We start from the raw sequence: 27,975 nt of genomic DNA, 5'->3' as shown, positions 1-27,975 counted from the left end.
TAGCTGCTATTGAATACAGATCGCCCAGTGATCAATTTGATTGATTATTAACGTTTACAAATACCTAAAGTTGGGTTACAAAAGTAGTTTGAAGTGTTTTGTAAAAGAATATAGGCAACTTATTTAATTTTAAAAAATGACGTTGCGTTTTGGAACAGAGCTTTTGGATGGATCAGACGGGCTATATAAATTGACATTTCGGGTAGACATGGACAGATTTAAATCAGGAAAAAGACCCAATTGTGATGTTTATGGGACATATAGGAGTGCCAACAAAGAAGCTTGTCAAAGGTAATGAATGTTTTATATTTTATTTCTGCGTTTTGTGTAGTGCCGGCTACGCTAATTCTTTTGTTTACGTCCCCTTCAGGTATTTCGGGGTGTTGCATGCTATCAGATAATAGCTTCTCATGCTTTCGCCGAAAAGCATTTTAAAAATCTGACATGTTGGCTAGATTCACAACGAGTGTAGCTTTAATTCAGTACCCTGCATGTGTGTTTTAATGAAAGTTTGAGTTTTATCGAGTACTATTAGCATTTGGCATTGCGCACTTCCATTTCCTGTTCCTGTTTCCATAGCCCGTCTGATCCAGGAAAAAACAGCTTTCCAAAACGCAACGTCATTTTTTAAAAGTAAAAGGTTGCCTATAAACTTTGACAAAACACTTCAAACTACTTTTGTAACCCAACTTTAGGTATTAGTAAACGTTAATAATCGATCAAATTGATCACGGGGCGATCTGTATTCAATAGCAGCTACTCTGGAAATCATGGTCCACATTCTCTCTTCCATTAACTTCCTGTTGTTTACTCGACGAGAGGAAGTGCCTATTTCTCATATCACCAAGGATTAACTTCAATAGAATTGCCAGTACTGGCGACATCGTGTCGCGACAAGCTGTAGGAACTGTAAACTGACCGCTATCTATTTTCCCTTGCCATAGACAATTCAGAGACTGGCGGATGGATACTGTTTTTGTTTTTTTTTGAGACCAGGTTTTTCTTGGGATTTCGCTTGCTATTCACGTTCTGTTATAGTCACAGACATGATTTAACCCGTTTTAGAAACTTCAGAGTGTTTTCTATCCACACATACTAATCATATGCATATACTATATTCCTGGCATGAGTAGCAGGACGTTGAAATTTTGTGCGATTTTTAACAAAATTCTAGAGCGCCTTAAGAGGTTTTAAGAAAGGCATTGATGTTTATGGTTAGGTACATTTATGAAACGATTGTGCTTTTTTCATAAATGCGCTTAAATCATCACCCGTTTGGCGAAGTTGAAGTAGGCTGTGATTCGATGATAAATTAACAGGCACCGGATTGATTATATGCAACGCAGGACAAGCTAGTTAACCTAGTAATATCAACCATGTGTAGTTAACTAGTGATTATGTGAAGATTGATTGTTTTTTTTTAAATAAGATAAGTTTAATGCTAGCAACTTACCTTTGCTCCTTGCAACCACAAGGTTCTTTTGATGCTGCACTCGCGTAACAGCTGGTCAGCCTGCCATGCAGTCTCCTCGTGGATTGCAATGTAATCGGCCATAATCGGCATCAAAAAAGGCAGATTACCGATTGTTATGAAAACTTGAAATCGCCCCTAATTAAATCGGCCATGCCGATTAATCGGTTGACCTCAAGTGCTGAGTAATCTCAAGAGGATGTAGCATTGATTATGGATACGCACTTGCCAATCAAGTAACATACCTATCAGGTGACAATGTGGGAGACAGGGAACAAAGTGAAAATGACTTGGCTTGGGAACACCTCTTGGAACCTGGGGCAGGAAAGGGGAAGACTGGGTGAAAGCATGAGGAGGCTTTTTAGGGCTTTCATTTTTGGGGAATCCATCAGAAAAGTATCCTAGAGGCATAGAGTCAGGTGAAGAGAGATTGGGAATTGTCATGGTCTCAGACTGATTTTCATGCACATATAATTATGCATAGCTTACCACATTGTTAACACTGTTTTGTTTTGTGTGTCTTTTTGTTGTTTTCCAAGTCTCATGCTATCACTCTCTTAGGAACCAGAAGGAGAAAGTGGAGAAACTAAAAGCAGCTCTAGCTGGAGGGGAGAAAGCCAACAGATTCAGCTGGAATGGCATTCTGTTGTATGATGAGAGATGGAAGTAAGAGGGTGCATATATATATATATAGAACAGAGGCCATAAGCCTAACTGTGAATGTTAATGTTTTATTTTTTGTTCATGTTTTATTATTATTGTTTGTCCAATTCTAAGTAATTTCCAAGTGAATGTAATGTTGAACAGTGTGGAGTTAAAATTTTCAAAACGGGGGATTTTTAGATTATGGGTTAAACTTGGAACATTGTTATACTCAGAAATATTGTATCTAAGGAGTGATAGAGACTGGTTTCAGAGGTTAATGGTTATCTGTAGGAGCCAGATGGCTTTGGAATGTGTTGGGTGGACGGGAGGAAGTCGCAGGATTGCTATAGGGGATACGGATGGACATCTGTGGATTAGTCAAATGAGTGGTTGAGGTCAGGTCAGATCCCCTTAAGGGAGAAATTACGTTTTTATACCCTATTACCCTCTTCCTGTCGAACCATAATTGATGTAAGGATTGGAGAGAAGGAGGAGTGCCTAAATTGGAGTATATATACTTGTGAGTATATATAATTGGAGTATATATACTCTAATGTGAAACATGTAAAGTGTGGTGTACTGAAGGGCAGCTCTCTAGGTCCTCTACTCTTTTCTTTTTTTTTACCAATGACCTGACACTGGCATTAAACAAAGCATGTGTGTCCATGTATTCTGATGATTCAACCATATACACGTCAGCAACCACAGTTAAGGAAGTCACTAAAACCCTTAACAAAGAGTTGCAGTCTGTTTTGGAATGGATGGACAGTAATAAACTGGTCCTAAATATCTCTAAAGCTATGAGCATTGTATTTGGTACAAATCATTCCCTAAGTTCGAGACCTCAGCTGAATTTGTTAATGAATGGTTTGGCTGGTGAACAAACTGAGGAGACTAAATGACTTGGTTTTACCTTACATTGTAAACTTTCATGATCAAAACATATAGGATAAATGGTTGTAAAGCTGGTGAGACGTCTGTTCGAAAAAAAAGAGATGCTCCGCTTTCTTGACACCACACTCCAAAAAGCAAGTCATGCAGGCTCTTGTTTTATCTTATCTTGATTGTCCAGTTGTGTGGTCGAGCGCTGCAAGGAAAGACCTAGTTAAGCTCCAGCTGGCCAAGAACAGAACGTCTTGCTCTTCATTGTAATCAGAGGGCTAATACAAATACTATGAATGCCAGTTGCTCTTGGCTAAGAGTTGAGGAGACACTAACTGCTTCACTTATTTTTAAAAGGAACATTAATGTGTTGAAAATACCAAATTGTATGCATGGTCCACTTACAGCTCTGACACACACACTTACCCCACCAGACATGCCACCAGGGGTCTTTTCACAGTCCCCAAATCCAGAAAAAAAATTAAGAAAGTGTACAGTATTAAATAGAGCCATTATTGCATGGAGCTCGGTTCCATCTCATATTGCTCAAATGAACAGCAAACCTGGTTTAACAAAAGCAACACCTCAGGCACAACACATCTCCCTTATTTGACCTAGATTGTTTGTTTGTATGTATTGATGGGCTACATGTGCCTTTTTTAAATTGATGTAATTCTGTCCTTGAGCTGTTCTTGTCTATTTATGTTCTGTATTAAGTCATGTTTCATGTTTTGTGTGGACCCCAGGAAACGTAGCAGCTACTTTCGCAACAGCTAATTGGGATCCTAATAAAATACCAAATAGGGTTTTACCTGACAAGCGGCTTCTCTCCCTGCTCTTCCTCTTCAGCTTTCTTTTTCAGCTAGTTTTACCAGTGAATCAGATACATTCCCCTCCTTCTGCAGGCTTGGAGGTCCTCTCTTGTTTGGGAATAGTCTCTTCTATGTAGGTAAACACAGTTAATTACAATAGATTACAGTATGTTCTGACAAAGGTGCTGAAGGACAGCCAAAACAGTTGCTTCACTGTCTGTTCTTGGACCCAGAATCACTTGAATGTTTGGTAGGTTTAATTAAACATAAAATCAATCGAAACTGATAATTTACTACAATAGCCAGACTGGTCCTGACTTTGGCTACGGGTTTGCGTAGAGAAGGGACTTTTGGTCTTTGGGGTTCTGGTATGAGTCCTGGAACCACTGCTGGACCCAGCTCTGGGCCGACAGCTACACCCGCCAGGCCAACAGCTGGACCTCCAGCTGGGCCGATGGTTGACCCCTGGGGGGACGGGTTTCAGGCCTCTTTCCCTGTCTCCATCCCAGTTATCCCTTACCGCCCTGTCAAACATGCCTAAGCGCACATAAACACACCACGACACAGAAATCAATACATAGCAATACAAAGCACATGATCCTGCGCGTTGTACTCTCTGTGGTCACTAAAGATCCCATGGCATTTATCGTAAGAGTAGGGGTGTTAACTCCGGTGTCCTCCCAATCTGGCCCTCATGCCATCATGGCGATCTAATCATCCCTAGCTTCCAAGTGGCTAATTCATCCCCCTTCTCTCCCCTGTAACTATTACCCAGGTCGTTGCTGTAAATTAAAATGTGTTCTCAGTCAACTTACCTGGTAAAATAAGAGTTCAATAAATAGACATCAACAGCAGCATACAAATACAAAATACTCATCAGCTTTCTTTATCTAACAGCCAGTGGAGTGTGGGAAAGGAGAACTACCTCTCCATTGCTCTGAGAACCTGGGGTAGGAGAGCAATCCACATATCAGCAGCAGAGCTAGCAGGAAGAGGATGAGACTGCGCTGCAGCTGAGACAGCTGGAAAAAGCACTCAAAAGCAATCTCTCAATTCAAATGACAGTAGGACCCCGGATCATTTCCCCATACCAGATCACCATTAAAGAGGGACAAAAGCTTTTGACAGACTCTGTGATAGCTATTGTTTTACTTGCCTGGTACAACTCCAACATCTCTAGATGGTTGTTTTTCCACTAGCTCACAAACTGATCTAACCAGGGTGAGAGCAAGCAGTGAGGATTGAGGGATGCTCTCTCTTGGGAGACAACAAAAATAGCTAGAGGCACAACAAGCTACACTCAGACTGGCCACATACCATAATTAACACCTGTGCTGAGCCACAAATGCCTATGTGAGCAATTATCAGTGAACCATGATGAAAAACAATGCATCATTGTCTCAAGAGGCTTTGTCACTGGAATCTATCTAAATAAAACAATACCCAAGAAGATGTAGCCTAGTCTGCACTATACAAATGAAAACTGCTCCTCACATTCATGACACTGCTTTTGCATATTGCCTGGGGCCGTATGTCTCAAGTCTCTCTGAGTATAAGTTCTGATTTAGGATCAGTTTAGCCTTTTAGATCACCCTGAATAAGATTCAACAGACAGGGGGTCGCTCTTACTTTGAGTCGCTTGATACATATGGCCCCCATTCACAGTACTGTTGTGAGCGTTTTGACAGGTGTGTGGCTGTGGGACAGTGGTCACCAACCTTTTCTGAGTCAAAATGCAAGCTAAGATATACTGCTCTTTTTTTTCTTTAATAATGGATAGACTCCCTATGTGTGCAATAATAGTGTTTAACATTATTTTTGAATGACTACCTCATCTCTGTACCCCACACACATAGCTGTGGGAAGTAGGGGTGCTGCAGCACCCCCTGAAAAAAACACATTTTCAGATCAAGCATAAATTGGCTTTTAGCGGACCAATATATCCATCTGTAGCATGGGCGATATTTGCATTATTTGTATTTATTTTTTAAATTCACAAAAGTAGTGCACTGGGCCTTTACTAGTCCTGTATTAACAGACCGATATTGCCGCCTGTAGCATGGCCATTAAGCAATGGGCCTTTAGTAGTGCTGTATTAGCAGACCGATATAGCCGTGGGCAAAATAAAAATAGCGGCATCCCCACCCCAAAACATTTTCCGGCAGCTATGCCCAAACATACAATTATCTGTAAGGTCCTCAATCGAGCAGTATCTTTCAAACATAGATTCAACCAAAGACTAGAGCTTTTCCAAATGGAAAACTTTGGACGGTGTTTCAATAAACCCAGTCAATACAAAGGTACAGGCGTCCTTCCTAACTCAGTTGCAGGATAGGAAGGAGACCGCTCAGGGATTTCACAATGAGACCAATGGTGACTTTAAAACAGTAAAAGTTTCATGGCTGCGATAGGAGCAAACTGAGGATGTACATTGTAATTACTCCACAATACTAACCTAATTGACAAAGTGAAAATAAGGAAGCTTGTACAGAATAAAAATATTCCAAAACATGCATCCTGTTTGCAACGAGGCACTAAAGTAACACAAACAAAATGTGGCAAAGCAATTCACTTTTTGTCTTGAATACAAAGTGTTTTGTTTGGGGCAAATCCAATACAACACATTACTGAGTACCACTCTCCATATGTTCAAGCATAGTGCTGCTTTGCATCATGTTATGGGTATGCTCGTTACGTAATGGGGAGTCTTTCAGGATAAAAAAAAATAGAATGGAGCTAAGCACAGGCAAAATCCTAGAGAAAAATCTGGTAGATGTACTCACTTTAAAGCAGGAAAATAACCTAAAACACAAGTCCAAATCTACAATGGAGTTGCTTACCATGAAGACAGTGAATGTTCCTGAGTGGCCGAGTTACAGTTTATACCTCAAATTTACTTAACCTGTTGAGTGTAGGGGGCAGTATTTTGATGTTTGGATGAAAAACGTACCCAAATGAAACTGCCTATTTCTCAGGCCCAGAATCTAGAATATGCATATAATTGTCAGATTAGGATAGAAAACACTCTAAAGTTTCCAAAACTGTCCAAATATTGTCTGTGAGTATAACAGAATTGATATTGCAGGCGAACACCTGAGGAAAATCCAACCAGGAAGTGCTGTTTTTCCTGAAACCTCTCTGTTCCATTGCATGCCTTCCCTCCATTTAAAGGGATATCAACCAGATTCAACCTTCCACATGGTGTGAACAGTCTTTAGACATAGTTTCAGGCTTTTATTCTGAAAAATGAGTGAGAACGATCACATCGCATCAGTGGATGGCTGGGTGCCAGCAGAGTTTTGCATGCACAACAGCTTGGAGCAGACATTTTCTCTCTATTGAAAAAGCTACGGTCAGGTTGAAATATTATCGATTATTTATTGTAAAAACAACCTGAGGATTGATTATAAAAAAAGTTTGACATGTTTCTACGAACTTTACGGATACTATTTGGAATTTTCGTCTGCCCATCATGACCTGCACGAGTCATTACATACATTGACAAGTGGTTTGATTTTTCACCAGAACATGTATTGGTAAAACTGATCGGCCTCTATGAGGATCTCTCCTTCACTGACCTGGAGCAGGTGGTTGCCCTCGAAATGACAGAGACAGTCAGTATGGACCAACTCTATGAAGAGTGTTGTGCTAGCCAGGAGGAAATACAGAAAGCCAGACAGAATACCACAAAATCCACCCGTGAGAAGTAGGCAGTTTTCCAAAACCTAGGAAAAGCCAACTTGATCAACATGTTCAGGATTGTCTCATTTGTCCTCAGTGTACCAGGCTCAAATGCCTTTGTAGAGAGGATTTTCTGTCTAATGACCATTAAATGGTCGGATTCAAGAAACTGATGTAGCACAGAGCGGATCAAAAATGAACTTCAAATATCTGGGAACTGTGACTCTGGCTATGCAAGAGGAGAAAAGAAAGGACTGCTTGAATCAGTCAAGAGCATCAAAAAATTGGTAGACTTTGTGAGTGACTCATGCCCCTTTTCCTCTTTTGCATCTTTTTGCTGTAAAATATCCAAATTGTGATTTCTTTGATAATTTATTTTGGAGGTATATTCACATAAGTTTACATAATGATACAGTTTTAGTAAAGCTATAGGCTAATTGGAATATACAAATGTTTTGCCTTTCCAATTGAATACGAATACACAACACCATACATACCCCGGTGACACCGTGCACTGGCACTAGACCTTTTGTCCCTTATTTGGTAGTGAGAAAGTTGGCAACCCTACCTACAACCGCTCCTTGCTAGCTATCCAATTGTTGACTTGTAACGTTACTTTTGAGAATTGATCCACATTTCTCGCAAGTGAAGAGAGAATACCTTTCATTTTCCCAAGTAACATGGCAAGCTAGCTTGTTAGCTAACGTTCTATTTTTTACTTTTCGTTTGCTCCCAAACAGTGGACGGTTTTGCAAAGACCAACGTTTAGCTACATTCGGGTGCCCAGTGTAGTAGATTTTACAAACCTCAACTGCTGAAAATGGTAGTTTAGCAGCAGTTGCATCCTCGTAAACACAACTCACCAGTGACAGTTCAGTGTGGGTCACACGACTCGAGGCCGCGTCATCATTGGTTACGCGTGCGTTAACCCATACTCACATACCGTACTGTCTATGCCCATACTTTCTGAGATTGAACAAAGCACAAGCTAGTCTTGGAAATCCTAGACCTAGAGCAACTGAACGATTGTTTACATTGTGGGAGGCAACCGGTCTACCTATGGAGATTAAGCATCATTAACCTTTTTACATCAAGAAAACGTTTCTTTTAAATAAACCCATGGTCTTTTGGGCTAAAATTGATACAATATGAAAGTACAGAATACTGTTATGTGATTTTTTTTATTTAGCTAATACATTTCTCTGAATGAGATGCTGAATTATACACAGGTATAAACATGTCCAGTATATAATTTCCTGACAATAATAACATAAAATCAAATGATGAGAATTTTTACAAAACAAAAACTAAAAAAGCACCAATGATCCGTCTCAGCCAGCTAAGGCAATCATGTTGAATGTTGATGTTAGGCTACCAATTGCATGTGTTTAGGATACCAAAAAAATGGGATAAATTAATAATACATTAACTTTCTAATAAACCCTGAACATTGTTCCTGAGAAATCAAATCAAATGTTATCTGTCACATGCACCGAATACAACCTTACTGTGAAATAATTACACCTACCTATCCCCCCTACCTATCAGTGATCCAAGTGTGTTCGGAGACAACATTTAGAGAATAAGCCTTCGACTACAAAGGGACACTGTGTCTACCCTTTTACCAAACATTTATATCAGCAATGCTTGGAAAGTTCTTTCTGGAGTTTGTAATGGAAGGTGGCTACTGATTTGGGGTTGAGTACTTATAAGACGTAGCATAATACATATTCCTTTATGCAAGCTACTGCATGCTAAGACTGAACGCTCCCTGAAACCTTCCTGAATTCCCTGTTCGTTGGTTGGCCGTTACGCATAGAGACAGACCACTACAGCACTGAATTGTTCTGTGACTGAAAATATTAAATGCACTGCTCTCAATGGCCCATATTCACAGTCTCAGAGTAGGAGGGCTGATCGAGGATCAGGTCCCCATATCCATATAATTATGATCTAATAGGCTAAACTGATCCTTGATCAGCGCTCCTACACTAAAATGTTTTGTGAACACAGGCCAATGAAACCACCTCTTCAGCAATCCTAGCTTTGCTGAGCAGCTACAGTGTACACTGCCCTTCTTTGAGCCTCAGCACTTAATTGGTTGAACAAAGAGAGGACTCGGAAAGTGATTGCTCAGTGCTAAAGCAGGAGAGCCAGCAGCCCAACATAATGCCCCTTTATTAGAACACCTAAAACAGATTTAAAACACATCAAATGAGTTATGTTTTTAATCATACACATCACGTAGTGTGCACATCAGTGTCTGTGTTGAATATCAAGACTGTACCTGAGACTGTACCATAAGAATGAGCTGAAACAAGCACGGACAGTATGCGGTACATCATTTTTTTACAAATAAGAAATAGGGCAGTAACAGAACATGTCAAGCATGAATGAAATAAGGTTTCTTGCCCCAATCACTGCCAAAAGGGAGGGAATAGGTTCATTACAAGAGATCAGGGTTTACTAAAGAAACAAGATCAACAACTCAACAGCAAGTTTTTTGGCCTCCTCAAGTACAAGCAGTGGTTTCTCAGTAAGCACCTTTTGAAAGGTCAGTGATGACCCATAAGACAACATTAGTCGTGTCCAAATGGAACACATTGTTGACCGCTTGAATCTACTGCATCAGATAAAAAACAGACCATTCTGGAAAAGGACTGTTCATACAGATGTAGGATCTAATTTGAGCCAGTTTGCTACAGCAGGAAAATAATCCTGCATCAACAGGAAATGTGAATTATTATGTGGATTGTAATTAATGGACATTTTAGGGGTTGATACATTTGTTTCGTTACGGCAAATAAAGTCTGACATTTTCAAATGGAAATTACAAACTTTAGAAGCCTTTTTTAACATTGAATACACTACACGTTTGCATGTCCTGCTGTGCAGAAAAAATTATCAGCAACAAAAGAGTGATTAAATATCTGTATACAAAATAAGTTGTTGGATGTAATGGAAGGCTTTACAGCATAAACCGCTGTTCTAAAATGTTTTTGAAAAAATTCTAAATAACCATTACATATAGAAATCAAAACAACATTATATAAATTATTCATTACACAACAAATGTCTCTGTAAACAAAAATACAATTGTCCGAAAGAATTTGAGCCTGTGGAAGTTGATGCCCTCTCAAAGATTCATTTATGTGGAGCCAGTCGACAAGAGAATTGATCGATGTTCTCCAACAAATATATCACATGGAAAGAGGAGTGATGCCCTCACAAAATGGTGGAGCGATTCCCTTTGTCCTCTTGTTCTCTAGATGTATTGGGGTCCTGAACACAGGCTCTTGTCCTGGCTCTGTGAGTCCAAGCAAGTGGAAAAGGAGCTATAAGGGCCCCCTCTCTCCCTCTCTAGCTGAAACAGATGGGCCCGATGGTGAAGCCAAATTCATGTGTGAAGTTTCCACCCCCGAAGACAGCCACATCTCTCACAGGAAGCAGGTTGAGGTCCTCAAATTCAAACACAGACTCCCGCGGCTCCAGCGAATCCACCTCTTCTCCAGGCTGTCCCAGCATAAACACAGAAACACAGTGAACCAGAAATAGTTGAATCAGTAACACATTTGAATCAGTAACACAGTTGGCCTGGGATAAGCATCAGAAATCCTGCAAACAGATGTCTTTCATGCTTGATATGCAGATATTGTATCTCTTTAATGATACAGTTACTTTAACAATGGGTGAAATATTTAAATAAATGTTTGTCTATTGCATCAAAATCAATGTACCATACAGTCTTTAAGTGCTCCCAAGAAACTCTGCCTCCTTGTGTCTGCCAGGAACTTGACCTCTCTGTCTGTGTGACCCAGCCTGTGTCCCGGGTGGCATGAGTAGATGATCCTTTGCACGGCTTTACAACTCTGCAACCTCAGGAAACGCATCTGAACCACATTGGCCCCTGGGTAATAGAACTGCCAGTGGCCAGGGGAGACGGAGTGGTTGTTTGTGAACAATTATTCTTTAACCTCTGCTAATGACAGTCTGAGAGACACCAGTACAAATTGAAAACAGCCAGTTGATGCATTTTTTATTGAATTGAAGTAACTATGAATTGGCATGTTCAGAGAATAGTTGACAGAGGAGAGAGAGCATGACAGGCTGAGGAAGAGCGTGCATCAAAGAGGAGAGTGAGAGAGTGATAGAGAATGATATCATGAAAGAGATAACAGTAAACCTGAAATCCTTGTTCCTGCTTGCTGAGCCATTGGAACGAGCTGTTTGTCTCTGAATCCTTTAGCCAGGCCTTCATGGTCATCTACAGGTATAAACAATTATGATTATGTATGAGTATGGGTATTAAGTATGAATATGATTGTGGACATTAGGTTTCAATTGTCAGACACACAATGCTTGATGTCTTGAGTTCTAAAACGTTGACACTGATATCTGGAGGCAAATCACTTAAAAATGTGTCTGTTCACAGTCCTTGATATTAGCATTTAGCTCAAAGGCAAACAAATCTATTGGATTCCTGTCATAAATGGATTTGTTCTCCACTAGTCCAGACAGTATCTCATTATTCTGTAGCCACCTGCTGTATTTGGTATTGCAGGAGCATCCCCACTGAGGGATAAATAGAGAGGTGTGAGAGGTGAGGTGTGTGGGGTACTGATGATGTTGTTGTCTACCTGGGCGTCTCGGGGGTGAAGGCAGGTCTGTGCGGGTGTGCCAGAGAAGTTGCAGTAGACTAGGAGAGCATCATTGGGGCTGCCCTGGTTGGGGTCAATATAATACATCCCTGTATAGACACACAGCAACCATAACCTCAGAGTTAGTGTACCCTCATCCTAACCTGAAAAGCTCCTGTATATTCACTAGTTTTCATGTGAAAATTAGTGAATAGGGACACATTCTCTAGCGTGCACTTCTCTAGGGACATATTCTCTAGGGACACATTCTCTTGCGGGTACTTTTCTGGGGACACATTCTCCAGGGACACATTCTCTAGGGACACATTGTCTAGCGGGTACTTCTCTAGGGACACATTCTTTAGGGACACATTCTCTAGTGATTACTTATAGGTTGAAAGGCCCAGCGGTTCTAAATCAAATCAAATTGTATTTGTCACATGCACCGAATACAACAGGTATAGATAGACCTTACTGTGAAATGCTTGCTTACTTAAGACATTTTTTATTAAATAAACTAAATTAAAAATTAAAAGTAACACAATACAATAACAATAAAGAGGCTACACTGTATATACAGGGGGTACAGGTTAGTCAAGGTAATTTGCACATGTAAGTAGGAGTATAGATAAGCATAGATAAGAAACAGTGAGTAGCAGCAGTGTAAAAACAAAGGGGGGGGGGGGGTCAATGCAAATAGCCCGGGTGGCCATTTAATGAATTGTTCAGCGGTCTTATGGCTTGGGGGTAGACGCTGTTAAGGAGCCTTTTAGACCTAGACTTGACACTCCGGAACAGCTTGCTGTGCGGTAGCAGAGAGAACAGTCTATGACCTGGGTGATTGGAGTCTGACACTTTTTTTGGCCTTTCTCTGACACCGCCTATTATATAGGTCCTGGATGGCAGGAAGCTTGGCCCCAGCGATGTACTGGGCCGTACGCACTACCCTCTGTAGCACCTTATGGTTGGATGCCGAGCAGTTGCCATACCAGGTGATGCAACCCGCCAGGAAACTCTCGATGGTGCAGCTGTAGAACTTGGAGGAACTGGGGACCCATGCCAAATCTTTTCAGTCTCCGGAGGGGGGAAAGGCGCTGTCGTACCATTCTCACGTTGAGGGAGAGGTTGTTGTAATGGCACCACACTGCCAGGTCTCTGACCTCCTCCCTGTAGACTATCTCATCATTGTAGGTGATCAGACTGTTGTGTCGTCAGCAAACGTAATGATAGTGCTGGAGTCATGCTTGGCAACGCAGTCGTGGGTGAACAGGGAGTACAGGAGGGAACAAAGCATGCAGGATCCAGTTTCAGAGGGAGGTGTTTAGTCCCAGGGTCCTTAGCTTAGTGATGAGCTTTGTGGGCACTATGGTATTGAATGATGAGCTCTAGTCATTGAACAGCATTCTCACATAGGTGTTCCTTTTGTCCATGTGGGAAAGGGAAGTGTAGAGTGTGATTGAGATTGCGTCATCTGTGGATCTGTTGGGGCGGAAAGCAATTGGAGTGGGTCTAGCGTTTCCGGGATGATTGGTGTTGATGTGAGCCATGACCAGCCTTTCAAAGCACTTCATGTCTACCGACGTGAGTGATACGGGGCGGTAGTCATTTAGGCAGGTTAACTTCACTTTCTTGGGCACAGAGACTATGGCGGTCTGCTTGAAACATGTAGGTATTACAGAGGGAGAGGTCAGGGAGAGGTTGAAAATGTCAGTGAAGACACTTGCCAGTTGGTCTGCGCATGCTCTGAGTACACGTCCTGGTAAACCGTCTGGCCGTAATCCGTCTTGTGAATGTTGACCTGTTTAAAGGTCTTGCTCACATCGGCTACGGAAAGCGTGATCACAGTCGTCTGGAACAGCTGGTACTCTCATGCATGCTTCAGTGTTGCTTGCCTCGAAGCAAGCATAAAATGAATTTAGCCCGTCTGGTAGGCTCGCATTACTGGTTAGCTCACGGCTAGGTTTCTCTTTGTAGTCCATAATAGTTTGCAAGCCCTGCCACATCCTACGAGCATCAGAGCCAGTATAGTATGATTAAATCTTAGTCCTGTATTGATGCTTTGCCTGTTTGATGGTTTGTCTGAGGGTATAGCGGGATTTCTTATTAGCGTTCGGATTAGTGTTGTGCTCCTTGAAAGGCAGCTCTAGCCTTTAGCTTGGTGCGAACGTTGCCTGTAATCCATGGCTTCTGGTTGGGATATGTACATTTGGTCACTGTGGGGACGACGTCTTCGATGCACTTATTGATTCTAATTTGCATTGAAAACGTGAGAGTCCTGAGATTAGGGTGCTGTGGCCATTCTTATGTGCCTTTAAATTAGCTTTGGGTTATAGATATACAGTACAGGTATAGACAGAGAGTTTCTGACCGCTGGCGTAGTCGGGGTGGCAGAGCCACAGCTCCATGCAGGTGGTGGAAGGGTGCTCCTTGCTGCCATCAGGGGGGTCTACCAGCAGCCTCAGGTCCTGGTGCAGAGAGTCCAGCAGGGTCTGGATCAGGGGGAAGTTGGGCTTATCTGACAGGTACTGAAGGTCCTACAATGGTGATGAGAATGATATGATCATTATGGAGTTATTCCCTCCACCAGTTCATCTAATGGCCTATTACATCTGCATCCCAAAAGTAGTGCACTAGGTAGGGAATACAATTTGGGACACAGACCTACTTGCTGATCATAAATGACTTGCCTTGAGTTGAGTAAGGGTCATGTTTACTGAGGGTCCTGGAAGTCCTGGGAGGCCAGGTGCCCCCTGAAACAAACGCAACAAAAGAGTGGGACTAGGGTTGGAAAATTCCAGTAACTTTCCCAAAATTCCCAGGTTTTCCAGATATCCTGGTTGGAATAATGCTACAATCAGGTGGTAATATGCAGGAAATCGGGGAATCTTCCAAGCAGGATTTCTGGAAAACCTGGGAATTTTGGGAAAGTAACCGGAATTTTGCAACCTTAAGTGCTGTGTAATGGATGCAATGGTATTGAGTCTCTGTGGTCAATGGACCAATGCATATGAAATCAGTGTCACTTACCGGCAGGCCCCTTGTCCCAGGTTGCCCAGGAAATCCCTCAAAGCCTTTCAAACCCTATGGAAATACAGCCCATAATGCGATGAGAGTGGACTTATACCATTCCATACTTGCAATGGCATATTCAAATGTAATTTGATAAGGAAATGCACAATTCCTATTACGTTCCTTTGTATCTTCCAGTGTGATGACATGATGTGGTTGTGAATGTTTTCTTTTTATCTAGACACTGTGAGACAAAGCTAACACACAACTCTACATGGGGTTTGGTTTTGAAAGAAGATAATGTGTGTATGATTTGAAAAGACGAGAAAATAAGATGTTATATCATACCTTCTCGCCAAACAAACCCTACAGATAAAGAGAGAATAAAAGGAGATGAGTTTGAATATCAGTTCTGAAGCACACTGCTCTGCACTAACAGCTGTTTCAATCTTCCAATGCCCTCTTATTCACTGCATTACGATCACATTAGCCACAGCTTCACTGCTTTTAGAGGCGTCTTCAATGGCGTCTTCAATGGCCACAAGTTGAAAAGAGTAATAATCTACAGCTAAACCCGGAGAGAATGGCATAATGGCAGGACAGTCTGGTGATAATAAGGAAATGGACTTGAGTTAACAGAGTCTTGCTTATTAAGACAGTCTGCAATTAAAATGGAATTCGAGACATTATCCTAATCGTCATAATAACGCCTCGATGAAGCATGCATACTCTTCGTCTTGATGGTTAATAGACAGGGGGGTTTTTAAGCTACGTGGCTGAAAGATGAACTTTGTGGTCTAGTGCTCGTTTGTCCTCGCAAGAACTACGATTTCCCATTGGCTGTGCCCCAAATGGCACCCTATTCTATACTGCAGTACATAAGGAATAGAGGGCCATTTGGGCGGCAGTGAGTGTTGTGCCAGTAATCAAAATGTCACCGGTTCGAATCCCGAGCCAACTAGATGAAACATCTGTTGATGTGCCCTTGAGCAAGGCACTTAACCCTATTTGCTCCTGTAAGTCGCTCTGGATAAGTGTGTCTGCTAAATGACTAAACTGTCAAATGTGGGAAGATTTAAAAGGGCTTGAGAAAATATTTCTGAGATTATCCAGAAGGGGGACTTACAGGTAGTCCTGGCATCCCAGGTGTTCCTCTTGGCCCAGACGGTCCAATATTCCCCTGGTGGGAAATAATAGATAATGAAACGTCAATGAAAAGTTATCAATCAATCTTTTCAGAAAGTAAAATAATCAAAACTCTGATTAATCAGTTTAGATTGAATGAGCCTCATCATGGCTTTTGGCAATTGTTACTAGTGGATATGGTGTTATCATAGATAGTTCTTGCTATAGATGTTTTGAGAGGAACAGTGTGGTTAGATAGTGTTGTTTTACCTGATCTCCCTTCGGGCCCACCTGTCCTGGCACCCCAAAAGGACCCAGACTACCCTGTAAAACATAGAGTTAGTCAGTCTGTCTGTCCTGGCACCCCAACAGGACCCAGACTACTCTGTAAAACATAAAGTTAGTCAGTTTGTCTGTCCTGGCACCCCAACAGGACCCAGACTACTCTGTAAAACATAAAGTTAGTCAGTCTGTCTGTCCTGGCACCCCAACAGGACCCAGACTACTCTGTAAAACATGAAGTTAGTCAGTTTGTCTGTCCTGGCACCCCAACAGGACCCAGACTACCCTGTAAAACATAAAGTTAGTCAGTCTGTCTGTCCTGGCACCCCAACAGGACCCAGACTACTCTGTAAAACATAAAGTTAGTCAGTTTGTCTGTCCTGGCAACCCAACAGGACCCAGACTACTCTGTAAAACATTGAGTTAGTCAGTCTGTCTGTCCTGGCACCCCAACAGGACCCAGACTACTCTGTAAAACATAAAGTTAGTCAGTCTGTCTGTCCTGGCACCCCAACAGGACCCAGACTACTCTGTAAAACATAAAGTTAGTCAGTTTGTCTGTCTTGGCACCCCAACAGGACCCAGACTACTCTGTAAAACATAAAGTTAGTCAGTCTGTCTGTCCTGGCACCCCAACAGGACCCAGACTACTCTGTAAAACATAAAGTTAGTCAGTTTGTCTGTCCTGACACCTCAACAGGACCCAGACTACTCTGTAAAACATAAAGTTAGTCAGTCTGTCTGTCCTGGCACCCCAACAGGACCCAGACTACTCTGTAAAACATAAAGTTAGTCAGTTTGTCTGTCCTGGCACCCCAACAGGACCCAGACTACTCTGTAAAACATAAAGTTAGTCAGTCTGTCTGTCCTGGCACCCCAACAGGACCCAGACTACTCTGTAAAACATAAAGTTAGTCATTTTGTCTGTCCTGGCACCCCAACAGGACCCAGACTACTCTGTAAAACATAAAGTTAGTCAGTCTGTCTGTCCTGACACCTCAACAGGACCCAGACTACTCTGTAAAACATAAAGTTAGTCAGTTTGTCTGTCCTGGCACCCCAACAGGACCCAGACTACTCTGTAAAACATAACGTTAGTCAGTCTGTCTGTCCTGGCACCCCAACAGGACCCAGACTACTCTGTAAAACATAAAGTTAGTCAGTTTGTCTGTCTTGGCACCCCAACAGGACCCAGACTACTCTGTAAAGCATAAAGTTAGTCAGTCTGTCTGTCCTGGCACCCCAACAGGACCCAGACTACTCTGTAAAACATAAAGTTAGTCAGTTTGTCTGTCTTGGCACCCCAACAGGACCCAGACTACTCTGTAAAACATAAAGTTAGTCAGTCTGTCTGTCCTGGCACCCCAACAGGACCCAGACTACTCTGTAAAACATAAAGTTAGTCAGTCTGTCTGTCCTGGCACCCCAACAGGACCCAGACTACTCTGTAAAACATAAAGTTAGTCAGTTTGTCTGTCCTGGCACCCCAACAGGACCCAGACTACTCTGTAAAACATAAAGTTAGTCAGTCTGTCTGTCCTGGCACCCCAACAGGACCCAGACTACTCTGTAAAACATAAAGTTAGTCAGTCTGTCTGTCCTGACACCTCAACAGGACCCAGACTACTCCGTAAAACATAAAGTTAGTCAGTTTGTCTGGGTCCTGGCACCCCAACAGGACCCAGACTACTCTGTAAAACATAACGTTAGTCAGTCTGTCTGTCCTGGCACCCCAACAGGACCCTGATTACCTTGTAAAACTTACATCTGTCACAGCCCATCTACTATTTACAGCAGTATTTTAGGAAACGTCATATTTCTAGATTGTTGCCAAACCTGTCAGTATGTCGTTTTTCTATGGTGTTAAAACTGACACCGGGGATCGTTTGTAGTGTCTCAGATTAAGAGTGCTGATCTGGAGACTTTTTATGAATGCCAGAAGTTTTTCACACAGAAGTCAGAACCAGAAGTACCTTTAGGCCATCACGCCCTGGCAGACCGAGCAGCCCTATGTTCCCCTTTTCTCCCTGTGGGGAGAGGAACACAGAGGGTGAAGTCTTCACAGTGCATTTCTCTCTAAATTCACTAGTATCAATAATTCAGCCTGATCTATTCATACCTCACTCCCTTTTTCACCCTGATCCCCCCTGTCTCCTCCCAAGCCTGGGATTCCCTGAGAGAGAAAATACATCCATCAGTTGTGTATCAATCATCAGCTGATCTAAAGCATTATCATGTAGCAATGCATTGCTTTCAACATCCTTTTCTCTAATCAAATAATACTTCTGACAAAGGTGAAGTACATAAGAGACTCTCCTGCCTGGGATTGAATTATGAAATGGTGAAATAGATGACGACAGTCCTAATTGATGAGAGTAGAAATCTGTTGGACTTACTATAGACCCCACCCATCCTGGAACACCAATCAATCCCACATGTCCCCTCTCTCCCTGTAGGAATGACAGGAAATGTTGGTGCACGCCATGAAATATTATAGTATCATGGTTAAGAGATCGTTGTGTATGTGTGCGTGACCCTTCACATCACCCAACAGCTTACCTTTGGTCCTCTCTCTCCTCTTGTGCCCCTGATTCCAGCCTTGCCTCTTTTCCCCTGTGGATGTTTACAATGTTGGTGAACGAGGCAATACACACAGGGTAAAACACACTGACACATCTCGGTCATCTCCAAAATGACACCCTATTCCCTTTATAGTCCACTCAAAAGTAATGCACTATAAAGGGAATAGCGTGTCATGTATATATAACAGGGCGCCATTTGGGATGCATCCCTCATCTTTCATTCAGGAACCTGAATAATATTTGTTATTTTTCTAGAATACACCCCTTTTATTTACACTGTTACATTGAATGGATTGAAGATAGGGGCTCTTACACTCCTTCCGATGTGACCTGTCTTTCCAGGTGATCCATCTCTGCCGTCATCTCCCTGTAGAGAAAACACAGCATCAACAAACAGGGGGACCTAGTCTAGCCTCTCTGCATGCATGAGTGTCTCCGGAGAATATGGGACCTGAGACTGGGTTTCACATCACAAGAAAGAAGAGAACAATAGAGAAACAGAGAATCCTGATCTCACCTTCTCTCCTTTCAGTCCCTGTTTTCCCTCAGGTCCTGGGTTTCCCCTGACACCCTGAAACATTCAACACAGTAGAATGACTTAAAGAAACTTACCAGATGTCAGAGAAAGATAATAGGGTAGAAAATATCAGTGACCTTCTGGTAGTGCTGCTAGTTTTTCAATATCACAATATGCCCATTTGACACTGCTTGAGGTCATCAATATCGGCTAAATAATAAACTTAGACGGACACCGGTTGCTATAAGAGCATAATGAACTAATTACATAATCTGTGGCATCCCTTTGCCCCACCCCTGTGTTTGTGAACTCACCAATGCCCCTAGGGGACCTTCTGGCCCCTGGGCTCCCACCTCACCCTGTGGCCCCTGTGGTGCGAGAGGAGACAACAACAAACAAGGAAGAATGAAGCAGAAGCAAAGAGTAAAATATAATACAGAGTTAATGGTAGATATGTGTATGAGGAAATATTTTGCTAGCCTGAGTGCGGGACATGTTTGACTTGATAATGAGCAATGGAGTTGGCAAGTATACAAGCAGATCTGGGACCAGGCTAAGATGTTGCTGTTCTTTACCTCCAAACCAAGAAGCGCTGGGGGCCCTCTGATGCCTGGCAGACCGTCAACCCCCTAGAGAGACAATTACAAAATCAAAACATACATTGTAGACTATTTTTGATTTGGTACAGTATATTTTGAAAATGATATTCATAATAAAACCAGACATTAAATTGGGGTTAAATGGGCTACTGTCTATTTCCCATGAACATTGGACTTGCTTTAGGGGCCAAACTGACTGCAACACTGAATGGGCTCACCTGTTCTCCTGGCTCGCCTGGTCCCCCTGGCTCCCCTTTCTCTCCATCTAGTCCTGGCTCACCTTTATGGCCCAAGTCTCCCTCAGTCCCAACCTTCCCTACTGGACCCTGCAATAGATACCACACCAGCACATGGACAATGTTATTCGTAGGAGAATCACTGGGAACATGGCTGACTTGACTAGACCATGGTCTAAGAGACAGTGAGACACTGACCTGTGGTCCTGGCTTCCCTGTGTCACCTCTGACTCCTTGAAGTCCAGCCACCCCCTTAGAATACAACAACAAGACAACATGAAATCAGACCAAAAGGACAAATGGATAATGCCATTCACCATGCACTTAGGTTATGAAGCGACTCTTACCGGAGGTCCTGTTTTGCCTTGAGGTCCGATGGCTCTGCTAGGCCCAGACTCCCCCTGGGGAGAAAGGGACAGAGAAAACAAATTGGAATTATAGATGGAAGCGTTTATAATTTCCCTATCCTGAATTGCTACTCCATTTGGTGTGCAGGCCAGGGAATCAAGATATTACCTTCTCTCCTTGAGGTCCATCTGGCCCTGGAGGCCCCCTAGGGCCCATAATACCCTGGGAAGAAATAGAAGAGACCAACGGATCACTGTACATCCTGACAACACTCATCGCAAACCTGCTTTCCCCGAATCCTTGCATCCTATCTCCTTGCTTCCTTCTCAACCATACTGGAGGAGAATATTCAAGGTCCCTCACTTCAGGCCTTCTTCTCCAATGGGTTTTGAGAAAGAAGCAAGAAAAGTGGGTGTGAGGAGTCGAGGAAATATGAATCGAGAAAGGGCCTAACAGAAGAGAGAAGTCTAACCTATTGGGAAAAAAATAGTGCAAAAGTGGACATTGATCAATGCCAGTTAATGTCAACTTTTTTACATGTATTTTCTACTTTACTCTTATTTTTTACTTCGACATATATAGTATCTGATGCTTGTCAAAAAAAAAACACGTCACTTCCTGACTCACCTGTAGCCCTGACAAGCCTGCAGGTCCTATTTCTCCCATGAATCCTGACTGACTCTGGTGGATACAGAACAGAGGTGATGTACCAGTCATCAAATTGATCACCCAAAGTCACGTCTAAAAAATCATATTGAAAATCACTTCAGTTGATTCCATTTCATGGTTTCAAAACATAAACTAGAATGTGCAGTTCATTATGTATTGGCATCTGGGCACTCACCATAAGTCCGATGTGGCCCTTCTCTCCTTTTGGTCCCTTCTCCCCATTTTCCCCCAAGGTCCCCCATGGACCCTCCCGCCCTGTGGGCCCCAGAGGCCCCACATCACCCTACAAATAACAGCCATGTCAGTCAGACATCACCATGATGTAATTTATTTTAATTTTTTTATGTTTTGAATTCTACCCCATTTTCTCCCCAATTTCGTGGTATCCAATTGTTAGTAGTTACTATCTTGTCTCATCGCTACAACTCCCGTACGGGCTCGGGAGAGACGAAGGTCCAAAGGACAGAGCCTGGGCTCGAACCCAGAGTCTCTGGTCCATGATGTAATTTCAACCAAATTTTAAACTGTTTGTAATGAGGTTATTTCAACCACAATTCAACCCATTTGTAATTTCATTATTTCAACAAGATTTTAACCTGTTTGTAATTACTTTATTTCAACCAGATTTCAACTTGTTTGTAACCACAACCAACACTTATATGGCCCTGTCAGTAATTTGTGTCAAACGCACAAATGTTAATCAATGAATAGATATGCAATATACTGTACACACAGCACATATATATTGATGGCTTAAATATGTAAATCACTGAGTGCCGAAAAGTCAGTGTTTGTTAACCTTCTCCCCTTTGGAACCTGGACCACCAGCATCGCCAAGAGGTCCAACATCACCCTGAGAACCAAAGGAGACATCTCTTGAATTACTGTACACTGCTGAGTATACTGTATGTGTATGGTCTGGCTGTGTGCATGATGCCTGGGTAAATGGATGTGCACTAGGTACACATGTGAGAATCTACAGGTGATGGTTCAGGTATGTACAGTAAATGTCCAATGCCATAGGCAGGTGATGGTGCTCACCTCTTTTCCCATTGGTCCAGGAGAGCCTTGTAACCCTTTGAGTCCTTGTAGACCTCGAGCTCCAGGCTGCCCTGCAGGACCAAGTTTCCCACAAGGTCCTAGGTCTCCCTGGAATACACATGAAGTAGTGAGAAGTGAAAGATGGTGAAATATATCTCTAGGTGTTTGTTTAGGCATCATAGTGTCACTATCACCAACCTTTTCCCCATTCGTTCCTGTTTGCCCCTCCAACCCCGATTGGCCAGGAGTGCCCTGGAAATAGGAAATGGAAGAGAACTGTCAGAAAACTCACCTGGCTGAGACCACAGAGTTCCTGTTCGGAGTGTGTCCTACAAACCTGTTCGCCATCCAGTCCAGGAGGACCTAGATCACCAGAAGGTCCCAGCATACCCTGTGATGTTCCAGAAAAGTGTGGTTTAACACACATCACAAATTGCTAGATTATACATACAGTTGAAGTCAGAAGTTTACATACACTCAGGTTGGAGTCATTAAAACTTGTTTTTCAACCACTCCACAAATTTCTTGTTAACAAACTATAGTTTTGGCAAGTCGGTAATTTTTGCAACAATGGTTTACAGACAGATTATTTCACTTATAATTCACTGTATCACAACTCCAGTGGGCCAGAAGTTTGCATACACTAAGTTGACTGTGCCTTTAAACAGCTTGGAAAATTCCTGAAAATGATGTCATGGCTTTAGAAGCTTCTGATAGGCTAATTGACATCATTTGAGTCAATTGGAGGTGTACCTGTGGATGTATTTCAAGGCCTACCTTCAAACTCAGTGCCTCTTTGCTTGACATCATGGGAAAATCAAAAGAAATCAGCCAAGACCTCAGAAAAACAACTGTAGACCTCCACAAGTCTGGTTCATCCTTGGAAGCAATTTTCAAACCCCTGAAGGTACCACGTTCATCTGTACAAACAATAGTACACAAGTACTATACACCATGGGACCACACAGCCGTCATACCGCTCATGAAGGAGACGCGTTCTGTCTCCTAGAGATGAACGTACTTTGGTGCGAAAAGTGCAAATCAATCCCAGAACAGCAGCAAAGGACCTTGTGAAGATGCTGGAGGAAACAGGTACAAAGTCTCTATATCAACAGTAAAACGAGTCCTTTATCGACATAACCTGAAAGGCCGCTCAGCAAGGAAGAAGCCAATGCTCCAAAACCTAAAAAAGCCAGACTACGGTTTGCAACTGCACATGGGGACAAAGATCGTACTTTTTGGAGAAATATCCTCTGGTCTGATGAAACAAAAATAGAACTGTTTGGCCATAATGACCATCGTTATGTTTGGAGCAAAATGGGGGCTTGCAAGCCGAAGAACACCATCCCAACCGTGAAGCACGAGGGTGCCAGCATCATGCTGTGGGGGTGCTTTGCTGCAGGATGGACTGGTGCACTTCACAAAATAAATGGCATCATGAGGAAAAAGTATGTGGTTATATTGAATCAACATCTCAAGACGTCAGTCAGGAAGTTAAAGCTTGGTCGCAAATGGGTGTTCCAAATGAACAATGACCCCGAGCATACTTCCAAAGTTGTGGCAAAATGGCTTAAGGACAACAAAGTCAAGGTACTGGAGTGGCCATCACAAAGCCCTGACCACGATCCTATAGAACATTTGTGGACAGAACTGAAAAAGTGTGTGCGAGCATGGAGGCCTATAAACCAGACTCAGTTACACCAGGTCTGTTAGGAGGAATGGGGCAAAATTCACCCAACTTGTTGTGGGAAGCTTGTGGAAGGCTACACAACACTTTTGACCCAAGTTAAGTCATTTAAAGGCAATGCTACCAAATACTAATTGAGTGTATGTAAACTTCTGACCCCCTGGGAATGTGATGAAATAAATAAAAGCTGAAATAAATAATTCTGTCTACTATTATTCTGACATATCGCATTCTTAAAATAAAGTGGTGATCCTAATTGACCTAAATCAGGGATTTTTTACTCAGATTAAATTTGGCTAATGTGTATGTAAACTTCGGACCTCAAATGTATTTAGGGCTGCAAAATTGTGGTAACATTCCCAAATCAGGGAATAAGCAGGAACCAGGATTAACCAGGATTTCTTGAAAACCTGGAACATTTTGGGAAAGTGACCACAATTTTGCAACCCTAGACATATCATTATCATCTATTACAATTGCTGTACTTACCATTTCTCCTCTTTCCCCCGCTGGTCCAATTAGTCCACCAGCACCTGTCATTCCCTGAGGATGGACCACACAAGGTTTACAAAGAAGGACAACAAAGCATCATAATGGAACACAGATTACATTTTTTGATTACATTTTTATTTATCCACATGCACAGGATCGCAGATGTAGTTGCACTCAAATATAAAATATTTTTTTTGGTTACTACATGATTCCATATTTATTATTTCGTAGTTTTGATGTCTTCACTATTATTCTACAATGTAGAAAATAGTACAAATAAATAAAAATTCAGGAATGAGTAAGTGTGACCAAACTTTTAACTGGTACTGTATACATGTTTACAACTGTGACAATGATGAATATAAATGTCCAAGCTAAAGGGCTGTGCTTGGCATCCCAAGTCATGCCAAATAAGCATCCAATGGGCTTTGAATCGTAAGCCATGTAATAAATTACAAATAAATGTATTGAATTCACCCACTGAAGCCTGACATAAAATGCATCCAACAGGCATCAGAGACTTAATGTCCCATAGTCTATGAGTTTAGGAGGTTCTATAGAGGTTCTACACACTTAGAAAAACATTTTTTTCCCTAGGATTCTTTGGTAAGGGAGATGGTTTTATGTGGAACCATAATGACTCAAAGAATGCTTTGAGCCGTTCAATGGTTATTTGCCATTCAGAAAATGGTTCTTTCATCTTTTAGTGATAATTCAAACGCAGGCGTGGCGGCTCATTCTAATATTTTGGGGCACGATTTGCTCACAGCTCTTTTTGTGCAACTGTGAGTGAGAGTGTCATTCCAGTTGATCTAATCTGTTGTGTTATGTCATTACATGTAAAATATGAGTATGGCCAGCAACAGTGTCTTGTGAAAGAGTAACGTAAGGCCTTGTGTCAACTGAGAACTGTTGACTAAATCAGTGGTTCTCAATTTCCCCTCAGGGACCCCCAGCCATTCCAGACACCTATGGAATTTTAACAATATAATATGACTAACCAGAATACAAAACCCTGTATGGACGTTCAAAAGTTATTTGTAGAACCATTGAGATGGTTACAACCCTTTTTTGGTGCTTTAAATAACCTTTTTTTAATGGCTGTCTTAATGGTTGTCTTTTTTTATGGAACATTCAAAAAAGGGTTCTATATTGCACCAAAAAGGTACCCGCTATGGTGACAAGCCAAAGAACCCTTATTTGGCACGATATAGAACCATTACACACTTTTTAGTGTGTACAGAGGTTACAGTCCTCAGAGGTTGTTTAGAGGAGAAGAGAGCAGTGTCTGCAAAGTAGTACCCACTAGGATTCCTGCTGGTCCGTTAGAGCCTTGTGGCCCCGGAGGCCCCCTGCTTCCCCTTGGTCCCGGTTTCCCCGTGGCTCCATCTGAGCCCTGCAGACCCGAGGGGCCCTGGAACACACAGACAGGTGAGTAGCTTCATCTATTAGTCTTGTTCCCATTGTGTATTGTGTCTACACCATTGGTCTGGCCAAGCAAGACTAACTATATATTGGCAGTGTATAGAGCATGGATCTATAAGAACTGCTGAGGGAGTAGTGAAAAGGCCTGTTCTGCTGTAATTTACCTGTGGGCCCTCTAGCCCTGTGGGTCCCAGATCCCCTAGCCGACCCTGAGGAGAAAACCCAGAGACACCATTGATAGGGAAAGGCATGGACTACATTGCAGATTGATTTTTCAAGATATTTAGGAAATGTAGTTCTGGTATGTGATTCCTGTTGATCTCACCTGAGGTCCTGGAGGGCCTCTATCCCCATGAGGTCCTGATACACCCTATAAAATACAGCCCAGTCAGAACAGGCTCAATACACACATAATTTAAACTAACACCAGACTCAATGAAGTTGTCTACAAGGACTTGTCACATACTGTGTGTGGACTTGTTAATGACAGCACAGTTACTTACTGGAGGTCCAGGCTTCCCAGTAAGACCAGACAGGCCTCTTACACCAGTCTCCCCCTGGGACACCAACACACAGTCCACCACACCAACCATTACACATTTGAAAGGAAATACACAATGTGATGCTGTTGGTATAAATTGAGGCCCACAGGTCTGGGATGGCCATTTGGAATAATGTCCACTGATTACATGACTCAAATGCTGTGTCCTTACCCTATGTCCGGTGTGACCATTTGTGCCACGCATTCCCATGCTACCCGGGAAACCCTGGGGGACGAGAAACACAGGACTGGTAACATAAATAAGCTAAGTTGCACACACAGGATGACATGGCAGTGTCATCAGTCAAAAATACCAAACAGAGACATTGTCAGTGTGTCGGTCAAACCCCTTGCCCTGTAGGCCCTACAGAAGCATCACTTACATACATGCCTACTGGCCCCTGGGGTCCCTCCACACCTTCCTTCCCAGTGAAGCCCTGATGCAGAGAGACAGCAACACACACACACACGGTTCAAACCTGTCCTATTTGAGAATCACATCAATCACATCCATCTTAAATGTGTCACTTACCCTCTCTCCCAGTGGCCCAGGGATACCTGTTGGTCCTGTCCGTCCAGGTGGGCCCTGTCGTGGGACAGTAGTCAATATCACTGCACTCTGTGTGTGATGATGGCCTAAGTCCCCAACACTAAATCAGTATTGGTTGCAATAGTGCTGTCTACTCATGCTAGACTCACCAGAGGGCCTGAACGGCCATCTGGACCTGGCTCTCCAGCAATGCCCTGGAATCCCTGGATGAAGGACAAAGAAGGTGAGAGCGTGATGGAGAGAGTATGAGTAGAGGATGAGAGAATGATAGAGAGAGGAAGAAAGAAGACAAGGGGGCTTATCGCATGGGTCCAGACAATGAGAACCATTTAAATGCTAATATTAAACAAATCCGAATGGATTACTTACAATCAAATTAAGATGTAAGCACAACGCTGTGAGTCACATCAGTGTTTAATTTAGTTTATTATTTTTTTGCTTACAGTTGTTTAATCTTCTGATTAATGACTTTGTAATTATGATTATATATGCGGGGCTATTGAGTAATTGTGTCTCTGGTTATGTACAGAGGTTAACTGCACCCAATTTAATGATGTAAACATCAACAATGAAGCAAAACTGTACCAATGTTCCTGCAAAGGACATTAAATCAATGAAGAACCTTCAGTTATGTACAGGTATTAATGGATATGTAGATGTCACATAACTTTTTCAAATGGATCATTATTGGTCATATTGCCCAGATGCCACAAATATTTCTCTTAGTCATCCCTCTTCCTCTGC

At 42.4% G+C, this 27,975-nt stretch overlaps 2 protein-coding genes across 4 annotated transcripts in view; both read right to left on the bottom strand.

The window, feature by feature from the left end:
- Positions 1–9,620: 9,620 nt before the first annotated feature.
- On the bottom strand, positions 9,621–21,774 carry LOC149983220 (uncharacterized). Its single transcript, XM_090234320.1, has 24 exons — positions 21,671–21,774; positions 21,454–21,507; positions 20,995–21,048; positions 20,826–20,879; positions 20,677–20,730; positions 20,461–20,568; positions 20,219–20,272; positions 19,958–20,011; positions 19,644–19,697; positions 19,440–19,493; positions 19,104–19,157; positions 18,941–18,994; positions 18,664–18,717; positions 18,518–18,571; positions 16,533–16,586; positions 16,264–16,317; positions 15,486–15,503; positions 15,156–15,209; positions 14,816–14,878; positions 14,497–14,662; positions 12,129–12,238; positions 11,675–11,755; positions 11,229–11,411; positions 9,621–11,004 (listed from the first exon to the last, which is right to left on the bottom strand). Exons 1-24 carry the CDS (start codon positions 21,671–21,673, stop codon positions 10,852–10,854), a joined length of 1,695 nt encoding a protein of 564 aa, XP_090090446.1. The 5' UTR covers positions 21,674–21,774; the 3' UTR covers positions 9,621–10,851.
- Positions 21,775–22,084: 310 nt separating this feature from the next.
- The window catches only part of LOC110523500 (uncharacterized), a 131,858-nt gene continuing 125,967 nt past the window's right edge, over positions 22,085–27,975 (bottom strand). For 2 of the 3 annotated variants that reach the window (XM_090234319.1, XM_036977140.2), the window contains 13 exons: positions 27,381–27,434; positions 27,214–27,267; positions 27,065–27,118; positions 26,854–26,907; positions 26,644–26,697; positions 26,466–26,510; positions 26,305–26,349; positions 26,022–26,129; positions 24,713–24,766; positions 22,874–22,927; positions 22,735–22,788; positions 22,537–22,644; positions 22,085–22,348 (listed from right to left, as the gene is read on the bottom strand). In XM_090234319.1, coding sequence (XP_090090445.1) covers positions 22,280–22,348; positions 22,537–22,644; positions 22,735–22,788; positions 22,874–22,927; positions 24,713–24,766; positions 26,022–26,129; positions 26,305–26,349; positions 26,466–26,510; positions 26,644–26,697; positions 26,854–26,907; positions 27,065–27,118; positions 27,214–27,267; positions 27,381–27,434 — 807 coding nt within the window. In that variant the 3' untranslated portion in view covers positions 22,085–22,279. Of the gene's footprint in view, positions 22,349–22,536; positions 22,645–22,734; positions 22,789–22,873; positions 22,928–24,712; positions 24,767–26,021; positions 26,130–26,304; positions 26,350–26,465; positions 26,511–26,643; positions 26,698–26,853; positions 26,908–27,064; positions 27,119–27,213; positions 27,268–27,380; positions 27,435–27,975 lie in introns of those variants that run through there. The other variant, XR_016495949.1, reaches the window with a different exon arrangement.

Source organism: Oncorhynchus mykiss, chromosome 5 (assembly GCF_057628025.1).
Source record: "Oncorhynchus mykiss isolate SJ-2025 chromosome 5, ASM5762802v1, whole genome shotgun sequence".
In the NCBI taxonomy this organism is placed as follows: domain Eukaryota; kingdom Metazoa; phylum Chordata; class Actinopteri; order Salmoniformes; family Salmonidae; genus Oncorhynchus; species Oncorhynchus mykiss.
This window is presented reverse-complemented; position numbering and strand designations above follow the sequence as displayed.